Source organism: Phoxinus phoxinus, assembly GCF_949152265.1.
Source record: "Phoxinus phoxinus genome assembly, chromosome: 19".
Taxonomy (NCBI): Eukaryota; Metazoa; Chordata; class Actinopteri; order Cypriniformes; family Leuciscidae; genus Phoxinus; species Phoxinus phoxinus.
The window spans coordinates 7588611-7614210 of NC_136894.1; the positions used below are offsets into that span (position 1 = coordinate 7588611).

Here is a 25600-nt window from a genome sequence, read left to right on the forward strand (position 1 = left end):
CAACACAAAGAGAAATGCCTTAGAGACCAGAAGTTCATGTCTCAATTCAAAACTTCCTGCCCATAATTCCTTGTTTGCACTGTATTAAGACCATGGCGGCATCCACTGCATCAGGTGTCAGATCAGGACTGTTATCCCTACCACATACACTGTATTAGATAGCATTCAATACATTATATTTGTGCAGTTTTAGGTACATAGGGTATGATGCAACATGTCTGTATCAGCCTGAACATAAATAGGTTTTCTGAGCCTGTATTCATGTGTGACTTTGTCAACCTCCTACATGCTACAGTATATAGTGAGTTGTGGAGAATGTAGGTCAGTTGACAATGTTAATGAACCTATTTTAACTGGTCTTTTTTTAAACTTTCAGCCTAGTTTCCAATTTTACCAAACCCCTCTGCTGGATTTATTTAATGACTTTCTAAAAGGTTTTATACCAAAACTTATTTCAAGAATGTTTTAATGTTTCACCAGTTTGTATATTGTATTGTTTGTATTTGTCCTTGTATTTTAAACTAGTGCGTTCTTGCAATGAAAATAGCCTGGTGTTGACATTACATAAAATAAAATAAAATAAAAACATAATATAGAAATTAAATACACACATGTACTACTGTTGAAAATTATTGTGCATTAAAATACAGATTAAAATACAGAAATATTACACATTTAAAATGTCATTTATTCCCTGTGATGGCAAAGATGAATTTTCAGCATCATTACTCCAGTCTTCAGTGTCACATGATCCTTCAGAAATAATTCTAAAATGCTGATTTGCTGCTCAAGAATTAATAATAATTTTGCTGATACTGTGAAACTTTTTTTGAAGGATTCTTTAAAAAGGATACTGACCTTTTTAAAAACTTTTTGGACTGTAGTGTATACAAAAATGGCTTACTGTTGAATCATGACCACAAGTAAAATATATTTGTTTTATATTTTTATGTATTAATCATTCAATACATTATTTGGCATTTTACAGTATTGTCTATCTTTGACAAATTCAGGCTATTTAAAGCAAGACCAGAGGGATGCTTGTAAATAATGCAGAGCATGATGCTGTAGTCTTCCTGTTGTGTTACATAATTAACCCAATCTCTCTTCCTCCCTTCTTCTCACCTCTTCCTGTCTTTTCTGCTGTTTCCTCCTCCATCTTTCTTTTCACAGATGAACGAGACAGGGTCCAGAAGAAAACTTTCACAAAATGGGTCAACAAACATCTCATAAAGGTACAGTCCAGCCTGTCGGGTTATTTTTGTCCTTTCTGCTGCACTGCACGATGATAAGGCCCGCTGGGCGCTGTGCTCCAGTCCTGCTGAACACACGCTCACGTTCACACTTACACACAAGAGAAGACTCAGACTAATCTCTTCAGTAATTGGACACTTGGAGTAAATTTGAATCTCGCAAGTGAATGATAGTGTTGACCAATAACGCTACCTCCACAGTATCTTGTCCACATGACTCTGAAAGACATTTGGCATGTTGTCATGCTCCAGAACTATATTTTCGTGTCTGTTAATCCTCTATGTCCTGCCCCACTGACGGCAGATCATGAGAGCAAAAAATGCTGGGTATTTCAAGGGCAGAGCAGATGACCAACCACAGAAGGGCCAGCGTTATGAGGCTAGAGATAGTGACCTCATAACTCTGCTGGTATTACTGTAATGCAGGTCAGCTGTAACGGTATACGCTAGAAGTAGTGAGTTATACAGTTTATACTAGACCCACAAATATGATCATAATCATGCGAGGGAACCCAATTCTAAAATTCCCCATGCTAAAAAAAAAACATCCTAGACCTCTGTGACCCCGACATGCCATGGCATGCCATTTCAACATTGACAGGTCTAGGATTATCTCTGATGATTATTTCCGGAAATCAGCAATTATTCAAATGTTTTTTTTTTTTTGACTGTTGTAGGGTAGCTCACATAGTTTGTCATGAGTCTCATTGGCGGATACTAAATGGGTGATGATATTTGTGTTTACACATCTCTCTCCATCTCTGGCAGGTGAACAGGTATGCGGTTATCCTCAAGCAAACACTGACTGACAAAGCGGCGTGTGTAGTTTGTGTCACGTCAGTGTGTTTTCTCTTTACACACTTCTAACATAAACAGTGAGCTCATTGCAGAAATGTGGAACTGGTTAAAGAGAGTTTGCGCAATGTACCTGTCCACAGGAATGACTGCAAACTAAAACACATTTGAGACCGACACCTTATATTATTTAATGCCCCTGGCCCATCACATGGGTATTACTCCAGTGCTCAAGTATAGTTTGTTATTCTTTGTGTCTATGGAAACAGGGCACCTCATGATAATACACCTGCGATAAACACTGAAGTGACATGAGAGAGACAGAAGTGGAAAGAAATGACTACATTGCGCTGAGGGAGTGTGGGAACATAAACGTTCTTTGGATGTTCTTTGGATCTCAAATCATACTTTTGAACATGCTTTTAGCTCCAAACACTAAGAAATTCTCAAATTCGTGTTAATTTTTCATTTCAGATTTTCACTCAAATTATTATGCTAATTTCTAATCGAAACAATACAATACAATAAAATAAATAATCAGATGCCTGGGGGTTTTAATGTTTTGAAAGTAGTCTCTTATGATCACCAAGACTACATTTATTTCATCTAAATGCAGTAAATATTGCGTATTATTGTTACAATTTAAAAATAGCTGTTTTCTGTTTAAATAGATTTTAACATTTATTCTTGTGATGCCAAAGCTGAACTTTTGGCAGTCATTACTTTAGTCTTCAGTGTCACATAATCTTTCAGAAAACATTCTTATATGCTGATTTGGTCAATAGAAATTCAAAAGAACGTTTTTTATAAATATAAATCTTTTTTATCGTTATATATGTCTTGACTTTAACTTTTGATTAATTTGATGCATCCTTTAATTAATCTCTAAAAAATAAAACTTCCCAAACTTTAGAACATTACTGTAAATAATATAAAACTGTTCTTTCTAATTTGATTGGGATAAAGTGAGGGAATAGAGAGGATAGAGAGACACAGAGTTATATTCAGCAGATGGTTCCTCTGTAGCCCTGTGGGGAGGCAGCTGTGTTGGATCTGCTGTATACAGCTTAGGATCTCTGAATCTACACACACACGCACGCACACGCATGTGTCTCTCTCTGTGTGTGTGTGCTATGAAGTACAGAACTTCAAGATCCTCCATGTTTTTCTTGTTGCTTGTTTACTGGCCCATCTCAATGAGTCCGGTGCCCTCTGCTGGTTCGAGTTAGAGCACTGCAGTTGTCTCACTATTGTACTTAACTATCTTATCTAGGCTTCTTTTGTTAATGAGTTGCAAGCAATCAAAATTTTGTTTGCTAATAGTCCTTTAAATAGTTTAATATATAAAATCTGTAACAGAACATGGCAGTTATAGCACAAACTCTATTGAAACTGTTACACTCTTGCTCATTATACACACGGTTACACATAGGCTTCTAAAAGCTTTAAAGAACTTAACCATCACTCTCTAACTCTATTTCTCTCTCTCTCCAGGTGCGGAAGCACATCACAGACCTGTATGAGGATCTAAGGGATGGACATAACCTTATTTCCCTGCTTGAGGTGCTGTCTGGTGTCACATTGGTGAGAAAGCAACTTAATTACCTTAACACAGACAGGTTATGATTTCAATGCTTTATGCAATTCTCTTGGGTAATTCATGTGGCAGAGATCTTCTTTATTTTCCAAAATGCAATCCAGTGCCACATGTTACCTGGAGATAATGTCACATGAGTTGACCTGGGGGTTAGGCTGCTGGTGTTATAAAGTGTCTTGGCTTGTTGCTGATGTCACCGAATGTAGATACAGGGCCTGCAGAAGAGAAATAGCTGAGTCTGACATGCACTGCAGTGTTGTAATGACATCTGCATTAGTACATTATTTCTGCACTCAGTCTTGACCACTCTGATGGCCTCAGACCATGATGCACTGGGGCAGACTGAATGACAAGGTGGATTAACAGAGACAGACTGCTGACACACCACGTGCCCTCTGCGATCTCTCTCTCTCTCTCTCTCTCTCTCTCTCTCTCTCTCTCTCTCTCTCTCTCTCTCTCTCTCTCTCTCTCTCTCTCTCTCTCTCTCTCTCTCTCTCTCTCTCTCTCTCTCTCTCTCTCTCTCTCCCTCTCTCTCTCTCTCTCTCTTTTGCTCTCTCTCTCTCTCCCTCTCCCCCCCCCCCTCTCTCTCTCTCTCTTTCGCTCTCTCTGTCTCCATTGTTTTCTCCCGTCCCGTCTTTTTGTTTATTTGATTTGCGATTTTTATTTTTATTGTTAATTTATTTTATTTGTTTAGCTTCACTCTCCCTCAATCTTTTTTTTTATTTTTTAAACTGTTGTTTCGTACATTATATCAGCCCTTCAACACTGTTTCTGTCTTCATCCTTTCTCTGTGACCCTTTCTATGATGTCATCAGCACAAGGGTGTGTCGACTCTGCGGAGAACGTCTGTATCACGCGCACCCCCACTCATCCTGATGGGTGGGGAGGATGAGGAGGATGGAGCTCAGGGAGTATGTGTGACAACCCCCCCCACCCCCCCCTCCAACTGATATGCATAGTCACACATAGACTCTGTACACTGCATGGCGTGGACTCAAAGGGCAGGTCAATTTCATGATTATGCAAAGGGGAATGTCTGATATGCTGATGCATAATTCATGATACCTCACATAATCAGATTTATTACATTCAGGTGTTTGAGGGACCTCGCCTTGTCACACACATTATATTCACTTCACTTCAGTGCTGCCAACACTCCCAACACATTCAATCCGATGACTTGGCCACGTTTGCCCTATTGTGGGGGTGTTCTGCTCACCTGCAGGTTTGCTGTACATGCTGCTGCATTTGTAGGTGAAAGTGAGCATGCTTTGCATGTAAGGGTGTGCGAGTCTGATATGTGACCTCAGTAGAGAGTAGTGATAGACCGATATATTGGCCAGGCCAATTAATCGAATGATATTTGGCAGTTTTGATTATTGGCCATGCTCACTTGGCTAATTAATAGAATTAGCCATTCGGCCTTGTTAATAGATTTGGTGAAGCCTTAGTGAGCAAAAACTGACCCCAAACATTTTAACGGTAGTGTTTATTGGCATTATATCGGCCATTTACTGTCCTGCACTAGATATTGCTATTGGTCGGCCACTAATAAAGGGATGTTAGCAAGCAAGACAGAAGTGTGTGATGCAATAATAAGTTTTGCTTTGCTGTTTGAATTTTTTGCTAATGGTGACAGTATGCTAACTATTCCATGTAACTCTGAGGCAAGATTATTAATTACTGACGATCCTGACAGGGTCTTGTGTCTCTTTGCAGTGTGCTGCTTTTGCTGCTTTCAGGCTTGTGCTAATGAAACTCCTGTTTTCACACAGACCTCTAATTTGCTCAGATTATTAGTGCGCTCATCTCCATTCTTTCTTTTTTTCTATCTCTCTTTCTCTCTCTCTCCTTATAGCCCAGGGAAAAGGGTCGCATGCGATTTCACCGACTCCAGAATGTGCAGATTGCCTTGGACTTCCTCAAGCAGAGACAGGTATGAATGTATACACTTAAACACACTTTCTCACTCTCAGAAATAATCAGATTGTCAGTCCTTTATGTACAAATTCAAGGTTATGCCTAAATATTCAAGGTTGGTTGGGCTAATGTTGAAGAGTCGGTCATTAAAAGTCTCATATTTATCAACTAGTGTCCTGAATATCGGGGAGGACGTGTCCTCACTAATATAATGCAGGTCTGTGTCCTCCATCTCTGTGCGCTTCAGTCGGCAACATGGCTTTGAGATAACATGACCTGGAGTGATAGATGTTTCTTGCCCCATACAAGCCTGTCCAATCCCCTCCCTGATGTCACCCCAGCACAGGGTCCCTAAACCAGACAAAATGCCAACCAGCACCCTTCTCCAAATACACAGTACATAGCTTCTGACAGCTGTAAGCGTAAGAGGACAACAAACACCAAAGCTGTCCTGAAATAACATTAGATGGCCAGTTTTTTTTTTTTTTTTTTTTTTTACTTGTTCAGTCCCTACTAGGTATTGTTTGCAGATTCAAGCAATGTTATGGTCTTTTTGGGGCAATAATTAAAATATTTTTTAACATTGAAAAAATACACCTTAAACTCATTTAAATATATTCTACTAATGAGAGCCTTTTTGCCTTTAATGCAGGTCAAATTAGTGAATATACGCAATGATGACATCACAGATGGGAACCCAAAACTGACACTGGGACTGATCTGGACCATCATTCTTCACTTCCAGGTAAGTCCACCTTAGTCACAGCTGTGTCCCGCTTGATTATGTAGGGGTCAACACAGCATGCCAGAGTTAGAGGTGACTTTACTTAATGCTAATAGCTGCTGTTTACCAGCCTCTCGTGACCGCAGCTGTCAGTTTGAGCAACAGGGATTTGTCCATGGCAAGAATAGGAAAACTCAAGAGGGAAGGGTGCATGAGGAGGATGTGATGGGTAGAGTACAATCCCAACTTCAGACATTGAATATGCTCAGGGACTGGTTTATATGGTGTTTCAAAAGAAAAGGCCCTCCAGTCTGTCTGTTCTGCAGGATGAGAGGGCAGAGGTTGCGGACAGTTTTAGACAGGCACTGCCAGCCTGCAAGTTGATAAAGAAACAAGAATCTGCAGGAATGGACCCTGCAGAGCACATTATGAAATGGCCTTATTTTCTATACTAATGGGTCAAGCTAGAAAAGTAAGGTCTGTTTGATGGAGACTGCGCTGCTGGATGATAGTCTCATTTATAAAGGCAATTTAAGTAGGTTGCATGATAGTTTATCAGAAGAATTGAATAGAAATGTTTTGCCCTTGCTTGTTTTCATGTCCATAGTTGTATACTGATTGTGCAAACTGTTTGTAGAAAGCCTGTAATTTGTTGCAGTCTTATCAAATAATGACTTCTGAAAGATATTTAAATCACAGTTGTTTCTGCTTTCATTCATTAATGGGAATGCATTGTGGAATACAGTAGAATAAGCAGTACTATATGCTCTGATTGTATGCTTTACATTTTGGCAAATATAGTACATCTATAGAAAGTTGCATACTATATGTGAAGTATTCCAATCCGAGCATAACCATAGTCGCCCATTAGCAGTGAGAAAAGGCCACAATGCAAATTTGCCAACTTAATAAAAACTAGCCGTTATCAAATATAATGTATAAAACCTTTATGATGCATTATTCAACAAACTATGTTGTGTAGTGTACTCAACACTAGCTACACTTTCCAGTACTGCCCAGCAGGGGGAGCTGTTATCAACAGATTGGTGACATCACAAGGTGACACATGCAGCTGGTTGCCAAGGAGATTGTTTAGTATGACCCCAAAGCATTTTCATTCAGGATGAATAAGCAGAAATGAGTGGTGGAGGCAGAGGCCTCATGCAGATAGGAAATAACAAATCCGAAAGAAAAATAGATTACGAAATTGAAACGGGTGTCCGTTTGTTTCACACTGTATTAAAGTGCTTGAATTTAATATCTTACATTCACTTTATTTCTAACAATACCAAGAGAGCAGATATTTGAAACAACTCTCAATTATCTAGAATGTAATTGGATTAAAACAGAGCAGGCCAGTAGCACACAAATAAGTACATGTAAACTACATGTTGCATCTCTGGGACAAAACCTTTGAATAAATATGCACAAGGATAGACAGAGGGAACATGTGATGTTTTTTTATTTGATTACTTGCATACCTTGCTTATGAACAATGAATTGATTAAGATGATTAAGACACCAGTACACGAAACAGCATGCTAAATATGGCAAGGTATGGAGAATATGCTTTAGTTAAACATTGTTACATAAGCTTTGTTCGTTTTTAAATGTCTGAATAGAAGTGAAAAGCCCCTACACAAATGTGTAATATTGTTGGAGAGATGAAACGAGTTAATTGTCATTGTAAACTCCATTTTAAGTTGGTCAAGTAGAATGTAGCATGACTCATTCAGGGAAACATCATCCAATAATCATTCCAGCAGAGGCACATTAGGAACCATTAGGATGAGTTGCTGTTTGTCAAAAGAAGCTTTGGAAATTGGAAAACCACTCCTCTAAGTGCAATTTTGATGCCTACTGTACATTTATTTCAGATAGCCAAGAGAGACTAACTATCCAACCTCCCCCACACTCAATCTGGGGCACACACTTCTGTTTTGAAACCACCGCTGTAATTTAGGTTAACAGCAGCCTTTTTTAATATTGTTTTGGATATCCTTATATTGACCTCATATATTTTTATATTTTTAAAATCAGGATCCTGTGGGAAAATACCAATCAGGCTTCAATGTATTAGCCTAGGCTGCATTTGTGCCAGCTGTCCATGTCATAAAAAGACCTGATCTGATTGGCTATTATTTATGTTAGTCACATAAAAGGTGGGGCTAATATGGCCAGCAGGGTTGTTTGGCAAGGATCGTAGTGTGCTGAAATCTTATGCTTTCTATCTGCTGGATAAAGCTGATAGCTGTCTTCTAGTCTGTATTTTCTGTCTGTCAGTAAACCGAAATTATCTCCTTTCTCAGTTACAGTACAGGAGACTCTGGATGCATGACAATTAGGTTAAAAAATGTGGGCTCAGCTGGCTGATTATCATGCTATCACGGATCTGATTGTTTAGGCCTATTGCTAGTTAATTCATCAGCTTCCTTTACAATTGTGCTCTTGTGTGCTGCTTCTACCAAGCCTAAATTCCATCACAGTGCTTTTTTTTTGTTTAAGAGGTTCAATAGTATAGGAATATCTTCATATTCATGCCTTCAGCCTCTTAAGGTGCAGTATAATGTTTACCGCTATTAGCCAGAACAAGAATTTCATGTGAAAGTGAAAGATTTCTCCAAGCAGATTATATAGTGGGTTCAGTTGGTCATGCAAATTTGCCACATTGACCAAAAGACAGCTGGTAGCCTGCAACATTTCCTAAAAATGTTGCTAATGTGACTGCACATTTAGAGGTCGTTTGCATGACACAGTTTTCAACTAAAAACGGAAAACTTTTTCTGTGCTTTGGCCGTTCGTTCACTCGACAACAGCTTTCTGGGGGCAGGTTTCAAAGTTGTTTGAAAAGTTTTTGAAAACTACACTGTTATCATCTTCGTATAAAGGTGACGGCATGCACATGCATATTACGTGTTTAGTCTATAGGCATGCGTGTTTGGAGTGAGTGACCGGTAAGATAATGCATATGTGTGCAGGCCTTTTATTTTTTTTTACAAAGTGACATCGCCAACTACTGGCCTGGCATGCATAATGCATAATTTTTAAACCTGTATTTGATGTGCATAATAAATCATTTTTAGTAGTTTTTCGCGGATCCGTGTGAATGGGGATCATTTTGATAACGTTGCCATCTGTACAAAGAATAAAACGTTTCGATTTTTAGTATATTGTTGTCATGTAAATGTACCCTTAGAATGCTCTTTACTCTTTACAGAGATATTAAGCTCTTTAGTCCAGTCAGTGGTAAATCCATTCATTCTGCCTTGTCCCTTGTTAATGTTTGTCCATATATGTGTGTGTGAGTGTGTGTGTGTGTGTTAGAAGTAGGACAGGGTGATAATAGAAGCTGTGAAATAACATGCATGTTGGGGGCAACAGTTAAAATTTCAAGTTCATTTTTTTTCTGGCACTCTCAGGCTCCCAACCAATTGAAGGCCATTGGGTTGGTGTGCGTGTGTGCTGAGCTCTGAGCTCACCAGGAATCAGAGGGAGGGAGGGAGGCAGGGAGGGAGGAATGAGCACGTGGATTGGAGGAGAGAGAGGAGGAGGGAGAGAGAGAGGGAGGAGGAGGAAGCAGCAGCAGCAGCAGCGTATTCTGTGAGGCTGCAGCAGACTGGAGATGAAGCTCTTTTTTCTGATGGTGCCTACCAGCGAGAGCAGTGGAGCTACCCAGCAACTGAGAAGAGGACACTTGCAACCTGCTATTACTGGAGCCCCTGGCTTCCTCTCCCCTCTGAAGGCCTATTGAAGCACATATACAGCGACACATATGCTTTTAATCTCAGATTTGGGATCGCTGAACCCTGCAGACACACACATGTAAGTCACACGTTTTAATTTACACCCAGGTTGTGCAAAGGAGGGCGCCGTATCAATCGGATCAATTTCGCCATGCTTGACTGATGGAGCTACGCTTTTTTCAACACTGGAGCAACCACTCTTTTCGGAGGATAGCAGGGCAGCTCGTGGTTAGGGGTGTATTCCTCTGGATTTTCCTCTTTTCCTCATCCAGCCATGGTTCAACTATCCTGCCCAGCCCTGTCCTGGCAGCATTCTAATTAGATTCCCCAGCCAGAGAAGCCGTCAGTATCAAGGAGCGGCACCTTATCAGCTATCGCTCTTTCTTTCATCCGCTTACCCCAATCTAAGGATGTACACTGCTTAGTGGCAGAACAAGGAAGACAGGATGGCTTGAAGCCATGTCTACTTGATAAATGAGACTGGACTACGTGCTTAACAACGTCCACAACCAGCCGTGTCAGCAAGGGGAACGTGGTTATTTAGGTTTGCTGGCTGAAGGTGAGGTCTTCACTCATGGTAGTCACTGTCCTCTTTATTGACTTGAATGTGCTGGCGTCAGTGAATGGGATGCCAGTTCCCGTGGCAGCAAAGGCAAGACGCTTAGTACCTAGTCCCTCCCCCTTTTTCTCTTCAATGTCTGGAGACTTGTTTTAATGGAGCTTGCATGCCTGGGAGGTGAAACACTCATAGCTACAGGTGTGAAGACCAAACATTACCTGACTCAGGCTGGTTATGCTTGAGTGATGATGGGAACAAAAGATGTTGTGACTAAATTGTAGATGAGCTGCCTGACTCTGCACTTTTGTCCATTATCAGCTGATCTGAGACCCGTTACACAGCTTTATCGTAAACCGTTTCCCACAGGACTACCATGACTACTGCTCAATACTTTACTACCCTATGTGAGTGCAGTGATCAATAATTTATTGTAAAGATACCCAGAGGCAGGTGTTTTTAGGCATCTTACTGTACACACAAATACAAGAACAGACATGTTTTTTCTCCAACTTTTAGTTGTGTGCAAGCTGACAATTAGTGCATCCTAACTCAAAGATATTGAGCATGTGCATGTGTGCTCACGGGAGTATGTCTACTTATGTCTGCAGTGCAGTTTTATTGTGGTTCTCACCTTGAGGAATATCAACAGTGTAATAGTGTGTCTTCGAATACCATGACAAATGGCCTCCTATTTAACACCAGCTCTTTTTTCAGTCAGTGCTGCATCATCTCTGCATCATGAGAGAGTGAAAAACATCAAAAGCCTTGCCGTAGGATTTTAATATTTTATAAAGGACAGTAACTTATATACAGCATAATGTCCAAGAGGCTTGCTAGGATCCTAAGTGATGTTTGCTTTAGGTTAACTGTAATATTGCCTGAATGACATCAGAAATAGGAGACCAGACAACAGGAGGAACGACTGCTGTCCACACCTAAAGTTGAGACATCATGTCCCGGTAGAACCTCAACATGTACCAAACCCTGTTGTCGTGGTTAATACCTTTTTGTCTTGGTTTTCACTCCAGATGAGTCATTAACTTAACAGCATTTAAAATGACCTTAACAGCCTCCGGCTGACTGTTTTGTGAACAGCTCTGCTCCCATTGTGGACATCTCTTCATTTCTTGCTTTACTTGCTTCCTCTTGAATTCTATTTATTGTTACTCTGTATCTGCGATATGGGGAGCTCCCTTGGTTGTGTGAAACAACCCAGGGACGATGGAACAGGTGGTGCTGCACCACTGTCCCCAAAAAGAAGACTTCGCTTCAGACGAAAACGTAAGGCCAATCAAAATTTAAGAGGTTCCACAGGGGAAGACAAGAAAAGCCGCATACTTGAAGAGAAGGGTGGAACCATTGAACTTACAGAGGAGTCTACGTCAAAAGCCCCTGATTCAACCAAATGTGTATCTGGCCAAACAAATACTGAAACGCCCACCAATGTTGTCCTGGTTCCTGGTATGGCCCCAATTTTTGGAAGCACCGGGACATTGCGGGGCAGCAAGATGGCCATTCTTTCCCCAGATCCCAGTCCAGCGTGGCTGGGGGCACTTCGCCGGTTTGAGGTGGAGGGACTTAGTGAAGAGTCTCATGCTGAATTGGAGCAGGGCAGCACAACACCTGGAGGAGGAAGAGTCTGCAAGGTTCGAGAGCGAGTTCAGGGCGTATTAGAGAGACCTTGCCTTTTACGCTCCAAACGTGGTGAACTGGAAGTAGAGGAGGAAGGAAGGGATGTGCATGGGGCAAGAGAAATGTTGTTCAGTGACCCCTTGAAAACTGAGAAGAAGGGAGTTGTTCACATTCGTGAGTTTGGAGGACAACTTTGTGTGGTCCGAACTGTCTATCCAAAAGACTATGGGTCACCCGTCTGGCGCGACAAAGAACTTGAGGTCCATTCTGAACCTCCAGCTGTATCTCCTGTTACTGGAGACATTATGAAAATACAAGTCTCCGCAACTCAAGGACGACCACCCGGGAAGAACGACTCTGCCAAACCAGCAACAGCTGCAGCTCAGGAAAAAAAAGAGAATGAGTTCCTATTGGACAACTCTACTCAAGTAACTGAAGGCTTTGGCCTCCCACCACAGGACATTCAGTCTTCAGGTTATGCTAGTGATGTACCTCTTACTTCGCCTGAGACGGGAGGTGCTGTCCAGACTGACTGGGGGAGCTCCTCTGATGTGCTTGATTCTTCTATGCTTGAGAGTCCCATCTCCCCACAAGAGATTCCAGCTCAGCCTTGCAGCCAGGTCAGATAATTTTTTCTCTGTCTGCCTAAAGCGCTTTCATGTCGCTTTTGTAGCATAAAAGAGTAGACTTTGAAGCCGACGTGGCTTGGGAGTGGATTGGGGGTACAGGTGTATGATTGTTTTGCATTTCATTGTATTTCTACCCTTCTATCTATCGTGCGGCTTTTTACTCTCAGCCAATCAGCTGAGTCTAAAACACAGCAGATCCTTCCTGACCCTCTCCCAGGAGCCTAATCAGTACTGGCCAGACTATCTCTCACTGTCTGCCTCTTTCCCTTCCCTCCATTCCTCATTATTTTCCTTCCCTCATACCACCCACTCTATTTCCTGTCATTCCTGATGTTCTGTATTAGAGTGAAACTGCCTTGCAGTGCCAAAAACACCATCACTAGTGATGTTCACAGACACTTTGTCAGCTGTTCATCTTTTTTCTCTCTGCACCAGTGTACGATTGCTGCATATTTGAGTTTGTTGCCAGCCCTCCCTCGCCCTTGTGCTCCACCTGCACACTTAAGAGTTATAACTGTTAGAGAGGGATTTCGTGGCCTTGCTACAGATGTTGCAGCATTGTGCTAGCTAGGTTTATTTGTTTGTTAGCAGGTTTACCTTATAAGATGCTTAATCCTAACTATGTTCAAACTATGAATCTGCATGGCATTTCAGTGATGTCAAAAATGCAGCAAAAGTGTGGAAACTGAAGCCAACATATACACACCCAAAAATATGCATCAAACAGTAACTGGTTGAGTATGTTTAAATGCAGTCTCAGTGATGTCTCTCTGTAAAGCAAGATGTCTTCATTGGAGTTCAGTACAGTATGTGCCAGTTGCATTCATATTGTTATGAAATTTCCTACATATGCAAAACAAATATGAATTTGAATTTGATATGCATTAATCAGGCCAACCAACTTCCTTTTGTTGTAATGTTTGCTGTTAATTATAATTCGTTACATTTATATATCGCTTTTCTGGGTACTCAAAGCGCTTTACATATGGAAGGTGCGATCTCCTCAACCACCACCAATTATATGGCATTTACATATTTTGTAATATTTGTTAATCTGGTGGATTTGTTGATTTGCATTTTTATTGTTTGGGTTTCATTTTGTTTTGTTTTTAGCTGTGTCGTGCTGTGCTATACTGTTCTTTTTGTTTTGTTTGATTTCTCATATATCACTTTTCTGATATTTTTAGCTCATACCATTCTCAAATATCTTTTTACGTTGCTGGTTGCAGCCCTTCCTCCACTATCCCTTATGCCCACACTTCTAAAGTGTTAAATTGCACATTGTTATGTGTTCATCTTCCGGGAGCATGCTCAGTGTTGACTGTGATGTAAATACACTATTTGAAGGTTTCAGGGTGCAGCTCTGTCCTGACTCCTGACTCTATTATAAGGTCAAATTCTCAGTCATCTGCTCTCTGATGGAAATACCACATTATGTCCATGTCATCAAACTTGATTTAATCTATATTGTCCTGTTCGATTCTCATTGAGTCTGATTTGACTCAAGCCGTCTTGTCTGGCAAATATGTTTAAACCAAAAGAAGAGGTAATGTTTTGGTGCGTTATTATGGCTCAGAGCCTTGTTGATTGGACTAGCTTTAGAAATCTGTCTGACCTCACTTCCTAAATCATCTTTAGAGTAAGAAGCTCAGGCTAGGACAGTTACTGTTCTGTTTCTGAATGTCACCAAATTTGACCAAGCTAATCTTGGCCTGCATGATTGACTTGAAGAGCTGTGATATACTCTTAAGTCTGTCTGTACTCTTAGCACTGTCTGCATTTATTCCAGGATTTAAAGTGTTCCTCGCTAGCTCTGCAAGAAAAGAGGCAGGCAGGGATGCGAAGAGTAGCATATGAGAGGAATGACAAAGGAATACAGATTAGAGCCTGGCACAGACAGATACTGCGGATACTGACTCCCTTTGTCAAGAAGAAGAGGAAGTAAAAGTAGAGGAATAAGATAAGTGAAAGGTTCATGGCCTTGCTGCGGGTCATTCGGGCCTTGGGGTCTGATATACAGAGGCTACTCCTAAATATATGTTTGCAGACAAGTGATACTCAACCTTTTTAGTAGAAGTATGAGATCAGTTCCCCTTCACACAGTTAAATAATTTAATGAGGTTCGGATACAGTATCAGCTTTTTCTCTTTACCAGATTTCTGAGATCTATGTGAGCGGTGAGTCAGGTGACCTCACGGCGAAAGAGAAGCTGCTATTATGGAGTCAACAGGCTACAGAGGGCTACCCCGGTCTCCGCTGTGCCAATTTCTCTTCCAACTGGAGCGATGGACGCTTGTTCAATGCTCTTCTGCACAGATACAGGTTCACACACATATTTAAGTATAATGAGTGCTCAATTTCAAAGGATAGACGCACGTTAGGGGATCAACACTCATGATCTCATGGCAATGTGATTTTTAGGCCGGACCTGATAAACATGGAAGTGGTTGCGCAACAAAGTAACCGTGAGAACCTGGAACAGGCCTTTGAGATTGCAGAGTCGTTAGGGGTAACACGACTTCTAGATGCTGAAGGTAAAATTTGTGTTTTACTTGTCTTTAGTTTCATCCATTCTGCATATGAGAATTATTGTTTGCTACACTCCATTTGTCTTTGATCATCATTCGCTTTCTCAATATCTTTATCCTCTTTCTACATCAGATGTCGATGTGTCGTCGCCAGACGAGAAATCTGTCATCACGTACGTCTCCTCCATCTACGATGCTTTCCCCAAGATCCCAGAGGGTGGAGAAGGCATTGCAGCTCATGTATGATCACTTCACAGTGCACTCACTCTCTTTAAGTTTTATTTTCTTTCTCTACAGTACATTTGTAACTATAAATTACACATTGTAAATGTTTTCCCCCCTTGTTTTCTCACATGCGGTATCTGTTGTTTAGGAGGTTGACCAACGATGGACGGAGTACAAATCTGGCTTCTCTTCTCTGCTGCAGTGGACCAGGCAACATACGGCCCTCATGGCCAATAGGAGCTTCCCCCACAATCCTGTGGAACTCAAGGTAAGAAACGTGAGGGATGAGTCGTCGATAGAACAGAGCAGCATTTCATAAAGATGTAGCTAAAGATATAATTTGATAAAATAAAATAAAACTCTATTCAACAATAAACAACAAAAGCTAACAAAACAATATTCTAACAAACATGAAAAAACACAGTATGCTTTTCATCCTTTTCAGTGCTGAATTCATTGTCTATTTAAAACCCATTATTTTAGTTTTTGCAGTGCATTCTGGGATTGCCTTCTCTGTGAAGGATACATACTCCCTTAGAATTTGTCTTAAAATAGGTGTCTGTGAAGGCAGCAAAAGGAATTACCTTTTGAAACAGCCTTCATGTCCAGAAAAGGCTGTGATGCTTTAAATTGCTAATCACTGTTTGATTTGATCTGACTTGGCTGCTTACCAAAAGTCTTCTCTTCCCCAGGCACTTTACAATGAATATGTCCACTTCAAAGAAACTGAGATCCCCGCAAAGGAAAGAGAGAAAAGCCACATTGAGCACCTTTACAAGCTTCTGGAGGTGAGAAAGAGAAAACGAAGATTAAAAGAGAATGACAATAAGACAGAGAGAGATTGAGGCTGACCTTGATTCTGCAGCTAAATGCAGGCAGCTCTGTTCATAAGAGGCACAGTGGAGCTGCACATTAACAGATTCAGGCTAATGTAGAGCACAATGCTGACATGTGGGAGAGGAGGAAGACTGACAGTATAAAGGGAATACACATGCACACACTCAAACACACTAGGAAAGCTTCTTTTCATGATTGATGTTTGTGGATGTTGTTTAGGCATGGATAGAGTTTGGGCGCATTAAGTTGCCTCAAGGGCTACACCCTAATGATCTGGAGGAGGAATGGGGAAAACTGATCCTGGAGATGTTGGAGAGAGAGAAAGCACTGAGGCCTGCTGTGGAAAGGTTTGGAGATTCCACTTCTAGATAAAATGGCTACATTTACATTAGTAGCAGTTCAGCATTTCAGTATTTTTTATAGGTATTTTGTACAGTATGTACCTTTTGTTTATAGGTTGGAGTTACTCCTGCAGATGGCCAATAAGATCCAGAACATGGCTCTAGATTGTGAGGAGAAACTCACACTGGCGAAGAACACTTTGCAGGCTGTAAGTATGGGCTGTAGGAACTCTGTCATAAGCTCTTTTCCAAAAACTATTAAGCTGCCTTGCAGTCCTCTGTCTACATAGGCAACTGACTTCTGAAATGGAACTGAATGATTTGGAATGATCTTCATATGCAGCAGCTCTGCCTGCTATAGTAATAGCACTCGTTAGATACTGATGTTAGATGCTAAGCTACATAGCACACAAATATTGGGTACAATAGTCTTTTTTTACTATATTTAACTATTTGTATTACTGCTTTTCAGTATTGAATGAAATGGTAGAAGATTAATATTACTATAAAGGTCTGAGATCACCCAGTTTAGTTTTTTTTTTTTTTTTGCATAAAAAACTGGGTTATTTATCATTTAAGAAATCTTTTGTGCTCCATTGTTTTCCATTGTCTTCTGTCTTTCCTCAGGACATGTCTCAGCTAGAGAATGGGCAGCCAGTGCGGTGTGAGAATGAATTGGGGTTGTATCTGCAGGACTGTGAGGCTCTTGTCAGACAGCTTCACCTTGACCTGCAGGTCCTTCGAGATGAGAAGTACTACCAAGTGGAACAGCTGGCTTTCAGGTAAGAGGGAGAAAAGGGGAAATAGAAAAATGTGTGTGAAAGGCAAGCCAGAGAGAGGGATGGGATGATTTTGTTTTTGTTGACGGTTATTAAAGATTAATTTGATTGACAGAAAAGAGGGAGAGATTTCTGTACTCTGTACTGTGAACAATAATCACAGTTATCACAATTAAAATGATTCGCAATTATTATAAAGAGTTAGTTCACCCCAAAATGAAAATTCTGTCATTAATTACTCACCCTCATGTTGTTCCAAACTCGTAAGACCTTTGTTCATCTTCGATACAAAAATTAAGATATTTTTGATGAAATCCGAGAGAAATCACTCCATTGCGAGCAACGCAATTTACACATTTAAGGTCCAGAACAATAGGAAAGACATCATTAAAGTAACCTATGTTACTCCATTGGTTTTTGGATAATATTATTTTGTAAATAGTTTTTTTTTTTTTGCACAAAATTTATAAAAATTGAGGTGAAACCACTAGTCACATGGATTACTTTAATGAAGTCTTTTCTATTTTGCAGAAAAATTATATATTTTTCCATCCAGCAGTCTTACTCGAGGTCATTTCTCTCTTGTAGGGTGTCATGTCTGCAGGAGGAGCTGGTCTCTATGCGCCTGCAGTGTGCCAGTGTGTACAGGAAGGGTCATTTCACCATGGGGGGTCTGCTGGGAGAGCACATGAGTCAGAAGGGGTCCCAAGGGGGTCTGGCTACACTCGGAGCACAGACACTTTTGGGAGCAGTGGGTGCTGCGGCGTCTTTGCTCAGGCGGCCGATGTCTCGTGCAGATCTGGTAGCCATGTCCTCCTCTGAAGATGAAGGCAGTCTGCGCTTCATCTATGAGCTGCTGGGGTGGGTTGAAGCGACACAGGACTTACTGGAGCGAGCTGAGTGGGGTACTGATCTGCCATCGGTAGAACAGCACCTGCAGGACCACCACATCATTCACACAGCTGTGGAGGATCTACTCAATAGCCTCAAAGAGGCTCGAAATTATGAGGTACATGAACTATGAGGTCTTAGTATCAAAGGACCTTCCACGCCAATTCTGATATAGTCTCCGCCTTCAGGCAGCATGTACACTGACTGCAAGCAGGCATATTGTGCATATTGCACACAAAACTGGAATGCACTTGAAAAAAATGCCTCTCAACTGACAATTTGCGAATGAAAATTACTGTGTGACTGTGAAAAAATATTTAGGTGCATCGGTGCAAGTGACAGATGAATGGTTGTATATGGCGTCCAAAATTAGAATGCGCCAAGTAGCAAATGCGAGTGTGACAATGTGTTCATTTACACACGAGCAGCTCATGATACGGTGTGCCAACATCTTGTAATGAGAATCATTTTTATATTTGTTATGTAAAAATCAGAAGCTTAAAAAGGTCTTCCTGTGGTTTTCACCAAAATAAAAGCTCTATTTATTTAACAATTAGTAGCCAAGGAAATTAAGACATGTATATTAGTACTGTAAATTACTGTTGTAAAAATATTATTAAATCCTGTTTTATTTTACAGTACAATAGTTTTATTTATTTTTTTAATTTTTATAATACAACGATGATAATTATTATTGTTGTATAGTCATATTGAATAGGGTCCATTAAAAACAACAGTCATGACTTACTCTAAGCCTAGAGCAATGCACACCTTTAATGACGCTTAAAAACAAAAACGTTCTGTTTGGTTACTTCACAGTCAGTTAAACTTTCTCTTACTGTCTGTGGTTCATGATAGCTTTATGATTTTGTCCATAGACATGCATTGTTTCATTTTAAAACTTGCCAGGTGCACAACCAACTAGGCAAATCAGAATGGGTGTGAATGGACTTAAAAACCTTATGTATTGCGCTCTGCACACTTTTGCATAAGGAATAATTTATTTCTTCATATTCTCTCTCCCTCAGTCAAGGGTCTCGCCTAATTTACGTAGCAGTTACTCTGAGACTCTGTCCAAGTTGGAGAACCAGTATTGCAAACTGCTGGTGAGTTTTTCCTGCTTAAGAATTATGATAAGCAGACATGTGTGAGTGTATTTGAGTTCATTATACTCTGTATTATGTATATTACTCTTCTCTAATCTCATTAGGGTGTGACAGAGTGTGTCCTTACAAAGGCAGATTACAGAATGCTTGTGTGACATGCTCAAGATTGCCGCAAAACACCTGCTCTTGACATATACCCACACCCACACACGTCTCCATAATTTAACCAAATCAGTTCTCCATGAAAACATGCAATTGTTCAAAAGAACAAGGGTGCTTACCACGGGGAAAGCATCAGACTGAGCAGTTGGCCGCGTTATATGGCCAGTGTTATAAATGTTGTTTTGTGTTGTCGCAGGAACATTCGTCATGGCGACTGCGTTGCCTGGAGAGCCTTCGAGCTTTTGTGTCCCACTGCACTGAGGAGCTGATCTGGCTCAATGAGAGGGAGGAGGAGGAGCTGGCCTTCGACTGGAGTGACGGCAACACCAACATGGCTGCCAAAAGAGAGCAATATGCTGTAAGACTCCATCTATAGAAAGATGCACTACCTCTGGCCACTATATGTTCCTTTACTGATTTACTCCTTATTACTTAATGTTTTTTTCCCTTTCATGTATGTTTTCTTTAAAGGGATACTTCAGGATTTAGCATTAAGCTTTGTATCAGTAGAAAACCTGTAGTATTTTCGAATTACCATGCTTTCTTCCCTCATATCCCCCTGAGACAAGAGATTTATGTATTTTTTGTCTGGAAAAAATCCTCAGATGACGCAAAAATCGTAATTTACGTTAGTAGTTAATAGTGTCAGCCATCTTTTATTTTGGAAGCTAAGCTAACAGGTTCTTATTCTGTGGAGAAAGCTGAGTAGTAGGGGTTACCATCCTCTTTTTCCCGGACATGTCCGGCCATCGAGATCGTCCAAAATGTCCGGGATTCAGCTTTTGCTTTCTGCAGTTGCCATTCATTGTTTACATGCTCACCTTTTGTTTCAATCTAAATGATTTTTTATCTGAATGTAGTGTTTACATGAATGCTAAACAAGTGATGGGTTAATGTGCGTTTTAACATTGCTAAGAAAATTCCCGCTCCTCCATGAGAGATACGAGACCGGTGCGTCTCACAGGTGCCCCTCATCAGTAATCACGCCACCGGCCTCGCGTCGTTCTCCCGCGGCCCTCAGTCTCGTCCTGCTCGCCACAGTAAACATGATGAATGGCGACTGTAGAATGCAAAAGCCGAATCCTGGACATTTTGGGCGATCGCAAAATCCCGGGCAGACTTGTCACGGAGACTCACTAGTAGCCTAGCCTTGTTGTTTAACTGCGCTCTCTTACCGGTAGGCATGGCTTGGGAGTGGCCTCCTAGGGCAACGAAGCAAGTGCATTCTGGGAGTTGTCTTTCATCCCCATAAGCCAAAAATACATTTTCTGGCTTTTCTCAGTCTAGAAGGCTCCAAATTCAAAAGTAATTTCACATTTCTACTACATAAATGACCCATTTTAAATACACATTCATCTTTCCAGAGGTGAAGTATCCCTTTACACATTTATTTTATAAGATTTAGGGCTTTGAAAACTTTGAAACTGTTTGCCCTCAGTTTCAAAAGTACTTCATGATTATTTAAAGTCATGATGAAACAGAAATGGAATTGAATCGGAAATGTAAGTGAAATGGATTTTGAAAAAGAAAAAAATGTTAGTGAAAGCTTGGTTCTATGCATCTTGTTGTTGACTGGCTTTTGAGAGGTGGGAATTGAGCTCAAAAATGGAGGCAGATGACCGTCAGCTTGCAGTGCCAGAGTTTAAGCCGACTAAGTGATTGGAGAAGTGATTGTCGTTTTATGATTTGTCGAGTTAAATTATGAGGTCAACATTTAAAAATGAAACAGACATGGATGAGTTGATTACAGTAAAATCTGCCAATTTAATTGTAGTATCGTAATTGTAGTTGCAGTTGTTCATTAGATTTTTGGGGGATTGAGCAATATCTTTTGATCTCCTTAATCTCTCTCAGGACATGAGGTCAGAGCTGGAAGAAAAACAGGAAGTGATGCACTCCCTCCAGGAGACAGCTGACCACATGTGTCAAGAAAACCACCCAGCCAAACAAACAGTGGAGGTGAGTTGTTGACCAATATGAAGAAATCTTCATGCTGTGAACTCAGTATGTCGCTCTCAGACGCAGTAAAATTGGTTTGAAACCAGATTTGGTGCTCAGTCCTGACCTGTTGACCTCTCTGATCATAGGCCTACAGTGCTGCCCTGCAGACGCAGTGGCAGTGGATTAAAGAGCTCTGCATATGTGTGGAGCAGCACCTCAAGGATAACACTGCCTACTTCCAGGTACGAAGTCAAGCTTTTCAATGGAAAAGCATTAAAAAAAATATTTTTTATACATGTTTTGCTTTAAATTACATTTTCTGGGTTTTAATGACTTTGTTTTAGTTTATGAGTGATGCACGGGACTGTGAAAGCTTTCTACGTCAGCTACAAGACACCATTAAGAGACAGTACACCTGTGATAAAAACAGCAGACTTGGCAGATTGGAGGATCTGCTGCAGGACTCCATGGTGGGTGTTCCCTCTTATTCAAAAAAGGAAAAAAAAAGATTTGCGCACAATCAGCCAAACCATAAATAAAACACTTGTTCATAGGAGATTTTACAGTTTATACTACTTAGTTTAGGATTAGGAATTTGAATTTTTGAGCTCAATGAGTGCACAGATGGCACCATGAGAGTTTGTTGCACAAGAGCAGACAGAGCAATGGGCATATCCTCTTTGGCCATACGGAAGAGAAACCTAGAGCTAGCACAAAGGCATCACAGTTAAATAAGGGCATGAATGCAATAAAAAGTTGATCTATATTCTATCTATTATGTAACAGTGTTAAAAATTACTAGATTTTATTAATACTTGTACTATGCTTACTACTACTAATTTTACAATAAAAAAGCACTCTTTTTTTATTTTAAGAAAATATTGGTTGTTGTTGTTTTCAATGACTGTAACAATGACTATAAAAAATTGTTGCATTAGTTCGTAATTAACTAAATTAAACGAGCATCATCAAAAGTCATTTATTTGAGTGGTTGTTTATAATTGAGCATAAGATTATTCTTAAACATAAACTTGAACCGTTCTTTGTGTCAGTATGTGTTCTACATCGCCTACAGCTCTCACTAGGTGATTATTTTAATTAAGCATTTGACAGATGTCTCCCCAATAATCCCTAGTGTGTATGACCAGTAACAGTTTATATCCCTCAAATAAGGTTTTGGCATGTTTGCCATAATTTCACTCTTGTTGTTGCTCTGAAAATCCTCTATGGTTTTGATGAACTCTGACCCCATGTTGATATGCAGTCAAATGTAATACCACATGTTAAGTTGCAGAGAGCGTTGTGTTATTAGATCTTCCTGTCAGCCTCTGCTTCCCAATGCCAGAACTAATGAATCCCTTATGAGCTGTTCGTGGAAGTGGCATACCACATACTCATTAATTTTAGTACAATGAAAGCTAAGCAAATAATAACCCAGGGAAGAATATCAGTGATGACCTTATGTTCTTAAAGATATTTTGAAAGTCATTAAGCTATTTTTGTGAGAAAATTTATATTTATTATCATGAATGCACATTTCCGTTTCAGTTAGTCTTACTTTTAGCATGGAAAAACTCCAATTACGAGGACAGTGGCTTAATTAAAGAATTATATTCTGATTAATACATTTAAATATTTAATATTTAATATATTTGACTTTCTTATTTATTTTATTTTTCAGGAGGAGAAAGAACAATTGATTGAATACCGCAGCACAGTGGCCAGCCTTGTAGGCCGGGCCAAGTCTGTAGTCCAGCTCCGCCCACGCAGTGCAGAGAGTAACCTGGGCACCACCACGCCCATCCGTGCCATCTGTGACTACCGACAAATAGAGGTATAACATGCTCCAGATATCTCACCATCACAACCTACTCGCTTTGCCTTTCCTTATCACATCACAACCCTGCATTGATCCTTATGCTCTTAAGAACTGAGCTATGATCACATTTGGAAAAGAAATGTGATCCTAATTCGTTTTTTCAGAGCTTTACGTTTGTGTCCCTATCCTACCCCACCTGAAAACCGTCTTTTAGTTTTCATCTTCTGCTCCACTCAGGGTGCTAGCCAGAGACCATCTGCATATTTAGTCATAAACCACCCTGGAGCTGTGAAGGCAAGTATATGGGGAAAAGGTGCAAATGACCAAGATATGTCCAGAGAATCTGTCCTGTGTGTTCCAACTTAGCTGTAAGCAAAGAATCCTGGCAAAGTGGAGGTGTGGCATATCATGAGTGATGAACAAACCTGCTATAGCGTATCTAATCTGCCATTCCGTTGCTTTTCATTCACACATATTTCACATACTCTACTTATTTGAAATTATGAAATAAGAGGCTGTCATTTATTGAGTGTTCATTCTTATGCAGAATACTCATAAACACTCAATCACTCTCGCAGCTGTGGCCCCGTTTCATTTCCTGATCGCATTATTTCAGTCAGGCGAGGTCTGCTAAATGCCTGAAAGTAATCTCTTTCTCCCTCCCTATCCCCTTCCCAACCCCCTTTTCTCTGCCCTCCCCAAATCCTCCTCTTTTTCCTTTATCCCTCCATTTAACTCCATCTTTCTCTCTCTGTTCCCTTCCTTCTCCCTTCCTCTTTATGTGTGTCTGCGGGGCTGGGCAAGGCCAACTCTCAGGTACTATTGCCGACCGTTCTCCTCCTCTGACCTTTGCTCTCTGGCCTGGCCCTGCACACAAGGGACCCCTGCTTTACCTCAGGCGTCCTATACACTGTTAATGTGAAATAGGGCATATATATTATGTATTAGGTGTTTTTTTAAATTATCCCAGCCCAAAATGTCATCAATTTTCCATGATGGGAGCATGTTGCATGTTGACTTGCTATGTCATTTTAATTCTATTGTATTTATCAGTCACAAAGGCGGTAACCCTCTGTTAGATTTAATTTCATATCCATACGTAATATAAAAAAAAAAAGCATAATGTTCACTGTGTGCAAGGGGATAGGGTGAGAGTTGAGGTGGGGCACTAGAAAGTGCTCACATCTTTTCTTTGATTTTTAATATGCTTAAATGACTCACGAGGCTTTTAATCTTGTTGCCTTTAGCATTATTGATATGTTTAGCTTTCATGTTAGCCTAAGGCAAAGCTAGGTGAACGGGTGAACAAGATAAGAGCTTTTGAATATTTTTTTGTTTTTGTTTTTTTGCCAGTTATCAGGTGTAAAGATATGTTAGCATAGTAAGGCATTATTATTTCATGAAATTCATATTTCATGTAAGTCAACTCATATGAAGGCCATTAGCATTAACATCTTATTCCTCATCCTTTGGTTAATTTTTTTGAATCCCTTTACTTTTTACTTTTAACCAACATTGACCACCAGTTCTGCTTTTTTCAAATCCTCTTTCCCTTACCTGTTATGTTTCTTCCATCCCTTTTTCTCTATCTCTCTCTTTCTCAGATCACAATCGGCAAAGGAGAGGAATGTGTATTGGAGGATAACTCTCAGAGGACTAAGTGGAAGGTCATCAGTCCTACAGGAAATGAGGCCATGGTGCCATCTGTGTGTTTCACCATTCCTCCCCCTAACCAGGAAGCCATCGACACTGCCAGCAGGTACAGTACACAGATCCTTAAATGTTCCCAATAAACATGTTAATGAGGGTCTCACACACACACGGAATCACATACGGCATAGAAATAATAACGTGCTATGTTTATGTAATGTTGGCCCAGCATGTAACCACCCAGAATGCCCTAAAAACCACCTAGCAATTCTAGCAACTGTGTAGGTACAACCCTAGCGTTTTAGTGGCAAGGTTTGCATGGGCAAACCAGTGTTGTTATTGTAAACTAAAACTGAAACTGTTAACAGTTGTTTTCATTCATTAAAATAAAGCTATAATAAATTAAAATATAAATATTAGATATAAAAAAAAATAAACTAAAAAATAAGTACTAATAATGCTAAAACTA

The 25600-nt window shown here is 40.3% G+C and overlaps 1 protein-coding gene across 5 annotated transcripts in view; it reads left to right on the forward strand.

The window, feature by feature from the left end:
- macf1a (microtubule actin crosslinking factor 1a) overlaps positions 1–25600 on the forward strand; it is a 174024-nt gene that overhangs the window by 73382 nt on the left and 75042 nt on the right. For 3 of the 5 annotated variants that reach the window (XM_079590323.1, XM_079590324.1, XM_079590325.1), the window contains exons 2-22: positions 1174–1235; positions 3543–3632; positions 4461–4556; positions 5504–5581; positions 6218–6310; positions 15008–15174; positions 15274–15386; positions 15514–15620; positions 15754–15873; positions 16298–16393; positions 16662–16789; positions 16899–16992; positions 17411–17565; positions 18151–18571; positions 19482–19559; positions 19918–20079; positions 21576–21680; positions 21809–21904; positions 22007–22132; positions 23344–23496; positions 25086–25240. In XM_079590323.1, the coding sequence (XP_079446449.1) occupies positions 1174–1235; positions 3543–3632; positions 4461–4556; positions 5504–5581; positions 6218–6310; positions 15008–15174; positions 15274–15386; positions 15514–15620; positions 15754–15873; positions 16298–16393; positions 16662–16789; positions 16899–16992; positions 17411–17565; positions 18151–18571; positions 19482–19559; positions 19918–20079; positions 21576–21680; positions 21809–21904; positions 22007–22132; positions 23344–23496; positions 25086–25240 (2695 nt within the window). The remainder of the gene's footprint in view (positions 1–1173; positions 1236–3542; positions 3633–4460; positions 4557–5503; positions 5582–6217; positions 6311–15007; positions 15175–15273; positions 15387–15513; positions 15621–15753; positions 15874–16297; positions 16394–16661; positions 16790–16898; positions 16993–17410; positions 17566–18150; positions 18572–19481; positions 19560–19917; positions 20080–21575; positions 21681–21808; positions 21905–22006; positions 22133–23343; positions 23497–25085; positions 25241–25600) is intronic. The other 2 variants (XM_079590326.1, XM_079590327.1) reach the window with 1 other exon arrangement.